Source organism: Triticum aestivum, chromosome 5D (assembly GCF_018294505.1).
Source record: "Triticum aestivum cultivar Chinese Spring chromosome 5D, IWGSC CS RefSeq v2.1, whole genome shotgun sequence".
Classification (NCBI taxonomy): domain Eukaryota; kingdom Viridiplantae; phylum Streptophyta; class Magnoliopsida; order Poales; family Poaceae; genus Triticum; species Triticum aestivum.
The window spans coordinates 57,784,879-57,793,507 of NC_057808.1; the positions used below are offsets into that span (position 1 = coordinate 57,784,879).

General features: G+C 50.7%; 2 protein-coding genes across 2 annotated transcripts; one reads left to right on the forward strand and one right to left on the reverse strand.

Annotated features, from left to right (window-relative positions):
• Positions 1-1,258: 1,258 nt before the first annotated feature.
• On the reverse strand, positions 1,259-4,028 carry LOC123119423 (pentatricopeptide repeat-containing protein At4g02750). The gene is made up of 2 exons (XM_044539228.1): positions 1,459-4,028; positions 1,259-1,376 (listed from the first exon to the last, which is right to left on the reverse strand). The coding sequence occupies exon 1, from the start codon at positions 3,958-3,960 to the stop codon at positions 1,858-1,860; it is 2,103 nt and encodes a 700-aa protein (XP_044395163.1). The 5' UTR covers positions 3,961-4,028; the 3' UTR covers positions 1,259-1,376; positions 1,459-1,857.
• Positions 4,029-7,584: 3,556 nt separating this feature from the next.
• Positions 7,585-8,270, forward strand: LOC123124329 (leucine-rich repeat extensin-like protein 5). Its single transcript, XM_044544962.1, has one exon. The coding sequence runs from the start codon at positions 7,690-7,692 to the stop codon at positions 8,086-8,088; it is 399 nt and encodes a 132-aa protein (XP_044400897.1). The 5' UTR covers positions 7,585-7,689; the 3' UTR covers positions 8,089-8,270.
• Positions 8,271-8,629: the final 359 nt, after the last annotated feature.

Genomic DNA, 8,629 nt, shown 5'->3' on the forward strand with positions numbered 1-8,629 from the left:
CACCCCTAACCAACATGGGCATCTTCTCCGGCATCGGCAGTAGCAAGGGCAAGGGCAAGGCCCCCGCCTGCCATTTCCCCTCCTTCCCCGCGCCGCCGCACGCTCCCCGGCAGAGGCAGCACATCAATGTGCCGGTGCACCAGGCGGAGTGGCACTGGCAGCACCGCGTGCCTCTGCCGTACCCCGATGCCACGCAGCCGCATGACTGGCATCTGGATCCGGAGAGGATCCCAGTGCCGGCGGCGCCGCGGTCGGCCAGGGCCCATGCGGAGGAGGTGCGGTGCCGGCGGGCGTTGCTGACGCCGGAGCAATGCGCCGACCCGGACTACGCCTTCGACTCGCCCAACTGGGCTCGTTGGTTCGCCTTCGAGCACGAGGAGGCGAGGCGACGCGGCGTCCGTGACGTTGACCGCCGCCTGCCGCCGCCCCCGCTCGTCGTCCGCGACGAGGACCATGAGGCGGAGGCCGCCTACCAGGCGGCCATTAAGGAGAGCAAGGAGGAGCGGTGGAGGGAGGCGGAGGAGGCGGCGTTCCAGACTGCCATGGCGGAGGCCATGGCCCTTTCCGCGGCGGGCGACTGTGTCGTGCCGCCGGTGACCCCGACGTCCCCGCCCAAATCCGAGCCAGCCCCACTCGAGCGCTACTCCTGGACCGGAGTAGTGAAGGAGTGGGTGAGCGCGCCGCCGATCTGGTACCTGGCGACGGAGAAGCAGGAGGCGGCCTACCTCGACCACTGGCACCGCGTTCGGCTGGCCGAGGAGCGCCGGGAGGGCGAGCACCTCCAGCTGCTCGAGCGCGAGGCCGAGGAGGAGGCGCGCCAGGCCGAGGCAGCGGCGGCACAGCCCGCGGCTGCACATCCCGACATCGCTGCCCTCTGGAAAACGGCGTTCCCCTGGGCCGGCCCTGCGCCGACGCTGATCAACCTCACCGGCCACGATGCAGACGACGCCGCCGCCGCCGCCTAGGGCAGCGAGCCAACTTCTAGTTTTTAGTTTTTTTTCTGGTTTAATTGATGTAATGTGGACTATCGCCGGCCTTCCTGGTCGGCTTTTATGTTTAATTAATGCATGTTTCATTTTTAAAATGCTCAAATGTTTTTTTTGGCGCGCCAACAAAATGGGTCGGGCCAGCGTTGGGCTCTCCCGCCGACCCAAACCCGAAAGCGGACGTTTGTGTCCGTCAGGCCGACCCAAACGGACAAATGCGCCGTCCGTTTGGGTCGGCCCGTTGGAGTTGCTCTTAGAGTTGCTAAGTCGTATGGTTTCATCAGATTTATTATTTGTAGCATCAACGTTGCAATGGGGTCCTCCTATCCTTTTCCAGGGGATGACAGATTGTCAGATTTAAACAAGGGCGAATTAAGATTTTCATCAGCCCTGCATCAACAAAACGGAATGACGTGTAAGGTTGTAAAGTCAAAGCTCACTGGTTTAGCATATACTGTCACTGCGGAATCACCTGCCTGCACTGCTGCACCATGCAATCCATTCTGCATTTCTAGTGAAATTAGGTACCGATTGCTGCCTGCTAAGCACACTGGTCCAGAGCTCAGGACTTCTGACGAAAGCGTCGTAAACACCGTAGTCAAGTGGTAACACGGAGCTTCAGCGGGAATTCAACAGAGAAGAAGAATCAAGCTCGAGTTAAGTTCCGAGGAACCCTGCTGTTCTCACTCCACAGCTGCGCTGTATCACTGATTCACTGCCTCAAGCACGTGCGCTGCATCAACGCCGGCATGACAATTCCCGCGCTCAGCCAGGATTTAGCAGGCAAGAGTCTGATTCAGGTGACAGCAGCTTCATCACGTTCGCACCCATCTATGCAGATCATCACGAGAGACGGTGCGAGCCTAATTCTCTACGTTGATCCAGCTAAACCAGGTGGCTTATGCACTCGTCTTTCTTTAATCAAGGTCCTCATGTTTTCAGCTGCATCCCACTTGCCTGACTCCGCGCTGATGTTAGACAGCAGAACATAATTCGAGGTCTTGCGAGGTTCCAGTTCAAATAACTTCTCAGCTGCAAACCGCGCGAGCTCGTCGTTCTTGTGTACCCGGCATGCTCCAAGCAATGCACCCCATACACCAGCATTAGGCTGGATCTGCATTCCCTGAACAAGTTTAAAGGCTTCACTCAGTCTCCCAGCTCTTCCAAGTAGATCCACCATGCAAGCATAGTGCTCAGCCACAGGCTGTAATGAGTGTTCTTTTGTCATCGAGTTGAAGAAACCCAATCCTTCGTCAATCAATCCCGCATGACTACAGGCTGACAAGACGCCCACAAATGTGACCTCGTCGGGTCGGACACCATTGGCTTCCATTTCCCGGAAAACTGAGATCGCCTCAGTCCCACGGCCATTAGAAGCATAGCCATCAATGAGCGCATTCCATGAAACAATATCCTGACCTGCCATCTCGTCAAATACTTGTCTTGCTTCTAAGATCCGCCCACACTTGGCATATGCTGAAATCAGGGCATTTCCAGCAAAGGAATCACTGATATACCCACTCCTGACAAGAAGACAGTGGAATTGCCTCCTGACTTGCAAAGCAGCCAAGTCCGCGCATGCGCTGAGACAACACGCATATGTAGACCAGTCAGCCATCTTTGCATCCCTTCTCATGAGCAGGAAATATTGGAGTGCTTCCAAACAGAGCCCATTCTGAACAAACCCGGAGATAACTGAATTCCACGATACTACATTCCTCTGATTCATCTTTCTGAATATACCTACTGCCTTGCGCATTTGACCATCTTGGGCATAGCCAGCAATCAGGGTGTTCCAAGAAACCATATCCTTGTTTGGCATTTGCTGGAACAACACCATGGCCTTGTCAAGCATTCCACAGTGGACATAGCCAGATATCATCGTATTCCAGCACACCGCATCTCGGACCTCGAGTGCATCAAAGATGTGGCGTGCGTCATCGATCATCTTGCTCTGCAGATAGCCATGCATCAGTGCAGTCTTCGCTGCAAAACTATCAAAAGGCATCTTGTTCAGCACATCCTTTGCTTCTTGGAGCTTCCCAGCACGCACTAATGCACTTATCATTGTCGTCCATGAAATTGAGTTCTTATCTGGCATCTCTGAAAACAATCTATAAGCCTCATCCATTTGTGAAAGCCGCAAATACCCACCAAGCATCACATTCCAAGACACCACATTCCGTTCAGGCATTCTGTCGAACAATTCTCTCGCCTCACCTATCCTCCCTGCCCGGCAATAACCATTAAGCAAGGTGACCCAAGAAATGACATTAGGTGACGGAACTCTCTCAAATAAGCCAGCAGCCGCATTGAGATCTCCAGCGCGCACATAACCCTCCAGCATCAAGTTCCAGGACACCATGTCCCTTTGCGGCATCTCGTCAAAGAACTTGGCCGCCCGAACTATTTTCTCGTTGCGGGTCAACCCGACCAGCACCGAGTTCCAAGAAACTATGTCAGGGGCTGGCATTTCCCGCAGCAACGCCACCGCGTCATCAAACCTGCCATTCTTCGCGTATCCAGAGATCATGGCATTGTAGCACGCCGTGCACTTTTTCCCAGGTATTCGATCGAGCGTCTCCCTGGCAAGCTTGAGCTCGCCCGCGCGTGCATAGCAGGAGACCATGAGCGTCCAGGAGAAGTCGTCCCGGGCAGGCATTGCGTCGAACAGCTCCCGGGCGTCCGCAACACGGCCATGGTCAGAGCAGGCCGCGATCATGGCGTTCCAGGAGACGAGATTGCGGCGGGGAATCTCGTCGAAAAGGCGTCGCGCGTCGGCGAGGCGGCCGTGGCGCGCGAGCGCGGAGAGCATGGCGTTGTAGGAGACGGTGTTGCGGTGCGGCATCTCGTCGAACAGGCGGCGTGCCGCGGCCAGCTGTCCCGAACGCGCCAGGCGCGTGAGCTCCTGGTTGCTACGGAACACCGCGGAGGTCGCCGCCGCGGCCACGCCGGTGGCCTTGGCCGCGGCCATGAGGTGGCTAGCCGGCGGTGGCGGGCCAAGGTGTGCGACTGACTGCACTGACGAAGGGAGTAGTTTTTTTTTTCTTTTTAGGCAAGAGGAGGGAGTAGTGGGTTCAGACTTCAGACTTGGAACACAAACTGGGCCGGCAAGCCGTTAAACTATGGAAGCCCAACTAATCTGACGTTAGGCCTGTGCAAATTTTAAATTGATTTTACAGCCCAAGTTAAACGCTTAGAGTCATTATAGGAAAATCAAAGGTGTCTCAAACTTTTTTTTTGAAGGAAAATCAAATTACGCCTAGAAATCAAATAACCATCAAAATTCCAAGGTTTCTTTTGCAAGAAAAAATTCCAAGGTTTCTACCTTAGAAGATGATTTATTCCATGTCTCTTTCAAAGAAAGAAGGCACCACATGCATGATAACTCCTAGAATTATGTAATTAGATCATAGAATTGCATAGGCGACCAAATAGTTCATGTGCTTTCTTCATGAAAATTTGTAAGTTTCAACCCGTAGTTATTTTTTTGGAATAGGTTAGGAAGGACAATACTCACTAAAGGATACCTTGCAAATGGCTAGCCCCACAATACTTTCATCTTCCTTTACTTGTCTCCCATGCACATTCTATTTATTCAAATTTGAAGAGCGTCTGCATTTGTACTATGTTTAAAAAAATCAAATTCATGCACAAAATTATGTGAAGCATCCAAATGGACATGTATGCAAATCCATGTGTTCATGTTTTTTGTAGGATTCGTTGACATCCAATCTTATGTTACTTGTATTATGTATAGCAGCCGCTTTGGTGTCTATGAATAATAAGCACAAAAAATGATAATTGGGAAGAAATTATGTTGACAATAAATAAAAATAAAGGAATATATGTTTGGTTAGAATGTGGGGTAAAGGTTAACCTAAATGATAAGTGACACACGTGTGGCACGAAGCACTCCTGTCCTGATGTTTTCTACAACTAAAGTTCCCATCCAAAAAAGGAAAAAAAACAAACAAAAAAACTGAAACTTGCAATTTGAAAAGAAAGTTGCCATGCTTGACAATTAAAGTTGTCGTCCTCACGTCATTAACTTGCCATAAAAAATGTTCGGAGCTGCCATGTGTTCGTGCCACATGTGTGACATTTATCAGGGTCCAAAGTTAAAACACAAAAGGATGCCTCCAGTAAAAAGGTGAAAGTGTGCAGTAAAGAATACACAACACACATGTCATATCTTATCAACCATGGATGCATCTCGGCCCGGTGCACGGCTGCTGAACTGTGGTGCCCCGTGCTTATCTCATAACATGTTACGGTACATGCATGCGAGCAAAGACAGTGTGTTACCCATGGATGACGATTTATAGCACACATATACGGGACAATCATGCATGCAGCCGTACGATTGCTCCAAGTTTGGGAAACTTGTTTTGTGATTAGGACCAAGTCTCTTTAAACTTGTTGCCAGTAAATTAATCTCTATTTAGAGATAATGAATCTTTTTGGCAAAACACGGGGCGGTGACTAGAATTTAACTTCTAATTAGGGTATACTTCTCGGTTGAGTGTTTCATTGCTAGGAAAAAGCTAATGTACTAAAAGGTAATATGTAAATATTAGCTATTTATTATTTTCATTTGGGCATTCTACTATGTTCTACTTTAAATTTGAAGTCTGGAGTTTCCCTTGCGGATTAAGATGGCTGAACGCCTGAACCTTTGTGTATGACGAAATGTTTTGAAATTTGGAAGTGAAGGACTTCCCAAGTAATTGTGGCCTTCGTGTTATCATTACAATACTTTTATTGATTGGTAACTTTGTGTTTATACATTGTCTTCTATTATGTCTGATAATCCATCATAAAGTTATGGATCATATTTTATTTAGTGCATTACTTCATAAAAGAAACTCGACACGCTTAAGTGGTGCATCGGGGTGACGTAGGTTCCAGCTCCGCCCCTGACTTTCTCTAAGCTCCAAAGGTCGCCGTCCATCGCCGCCGTCAAAATCCCGGGTGGATGGAAGCCATGGCAATAGCAAGGCGGTGACGAAAGAGCAGCGGGAGGCATGAGTGAAAGTGATGGGAAGAAAAGGGCTCTGCCTATAAAAAGTAGGAACTTGCCACTATCGAGCATTGCTGGTGGGCCCAACGAGGATGAAGGTTAGCCGAGTCTCCTCGCCGAGTCCATCATGGATGAAGGGCTCAACCGAGTTTCCTTTTCTTAGATAAGCTCAACCAGGTCTCCTCATCGTTGCGATTGACGTGACGAGTGATGGGTCCGAGATGATAGGAAATAGAACAAATTAGACGACAACAAGCGTAGATGATGCACAAGGGCATGCAGCTAATTTCTTCAAGGGGTAGTTGACATATACCAAATTCACGAAGTTTGAGTGACAGACCTTATCTATCCCAGTCAGGTAGTGGCGTGAACAAAAAGAAATTCATTTTTCAAATGAGTGTTCTTTTTCAATATACAAAATCATTAAAAAATGGCGAGTAGAACGGCATATAAGAGCATCTACAGTCAGACTTGGCAAATCAGCCCCCCCCCCCTAAACGTTCACGGACGCGACCCCGGACGGCCCCTCAAAAGTCATGCTGGACAAATACACTCCTTATATCAAAACCCTCAAATCCATGCACGTCAATTATAAAGCACAAATCCGTCACCACTTGAACAATTCAAAATGCAACAAATCAAAATAAACCATAATTTAACAATTCAAAAATGCCAAAATAAAAGTTAATGCCTGGGTCTTGTCTGGCTAGCATATGAATCACTCGCATCCCGTCCGTTGTGTCCAACTGTCCAGATTCACTCCTCATTCGGACAGCGGAACATTGTCGGTCGTGGGCGAGGCGAATGGCGTTTTTCTTGTCGGCGGCAGGGTGGACGGGCGCGGAGCTGGCGGCGGTAGTGGACGGGCCACATCCACGTCGATTTCGACCACCTCCTTGGCCACAACTTCCTTCGCCGCAGCTTCCTGCTTGCGCTGGCGGGCACGACGCTCGCCTTGAAGCTGACCCCCATAGACAGGATGGAAATGGACACCGTCGAGGCATCATCGTCCATGCTAGCGATGAGGGACAGGGTACTTGGGAACGACATCTATGGCGACGAACAAGGGCGACGGTGCGGATGGGGAGCAAGCGTGGAAGACGGTAACGGCTCGGACGCGAGAAATGGAGAACACGTGAGGATGACGGTGGATTTGATAGACTTTATTAAATTAATGAAATTTGGGTGGGTCCGGTCTGTCTGATCCGACGTAACGAACGCGTCCGGGCACGTCCGGGCCTCCTTGTATCCATCATATATATAGGCTGGATATGATGGGTGGTAGTTAGGCCGAACGAATAGGGGCCGTCTAGGTTGCAATGTTGTGAACAATCACTGACTGACTGGACTTTTCGTCCGGATGTATATAGGGCATTTGAGGAGATGCTCCAATTGATGTTTTATTTTAACTGGGTATGACACAGCGAATTTTGGATATGGACCGTGGGCGGAGAATCTCCAACCCTTCACCGCTAAGGAGCATCTTCCTTTACAACCAACCTTCCCTGCAGCTCATATTCCCTTTGAGCTTGAGCTACAAGCAGCTTGGCGCTCGTACACAGTTGCAGTCTGGGTTGGCTCTGCCTGCCTATATACCACCCACCTCCGCGCAAGTGTTTAAGAGATATCTCACTCACAGTCACAGATAAACGCATCGCGTTGTATGCCTCCACAGTAGCAATGGAGATGGGAAGGTCGCTATGGCTCGCGCTTCTGGTCCCTGCGATCATGGTGTCCTTCTACGGCGAGGCTGCCATGGCGGACGCCCAGACATCGACGGCGGGAGGGTCGCCGCCGGACACGAACGTGCTGTGCGTCAGCAAGTGCGGGACGTGCCCGACGGTATGCACCACGCCGCCGCCGCCGGGCAGCGATGGCAGTGGCTACTCCTCGCCGTCGCCTCCGCGCTCTGTGACGACTCAGCCATCTCCACCGGCCGTGCCGCAGCCGCAGGCCAAGGGAGGGAAGCCCAGCGGCTACTACTACTTCTTCACCGCTGGGAGCGGCCGGAGCTGCGCCGCCTCGAGCGCTCGTTACACGCTACTGCTCCTGGCGCTTCTTCCCATCGTCGTTGTTTAGGTTGCTCGCTCGGTGAGGACCCGGCGGCAACTCGATCGGCTCCTACGTGTGGTCTTGACTAATTTATCTGGTTATGCTTTCCATGTGCTTCGCTTCGATCAATATGATTTTCGATAGTCACTGGTGTAATTTGGATCTTTCGGTGTCGACCTGAATTTGGCTGATCATCATCCCTTGTGTTCTCTGTTTTGTTTCGTTCAGCACACCCGCGTTTTGCTGGGCCCTACACTTTATAAGGCAAGTATAAAATAAAGAAGTACTCCCTTCATAAATTAATATAAAATCTTTTAAATTTAGTAGTGATCTAAACGGTCGATCTTATACTAGTTTACAGAAAGAGTAGTTAGGACTCAGTCGATTAAAACTCGGAGTTTCGGTCAGCACTGTAGGAACTACGATGATATGCCAACACTAAATGGAAAAACAGAATAAGACCATGATCAATCCCTCTCATTAGGTTGCCCCTCCCGGTCGCCCCTAACCGCCGGTCGCAGGCCCCCTCCTCCTCGACTCCTCCCTCGCCGCCGCCGGCTCGCGCTGA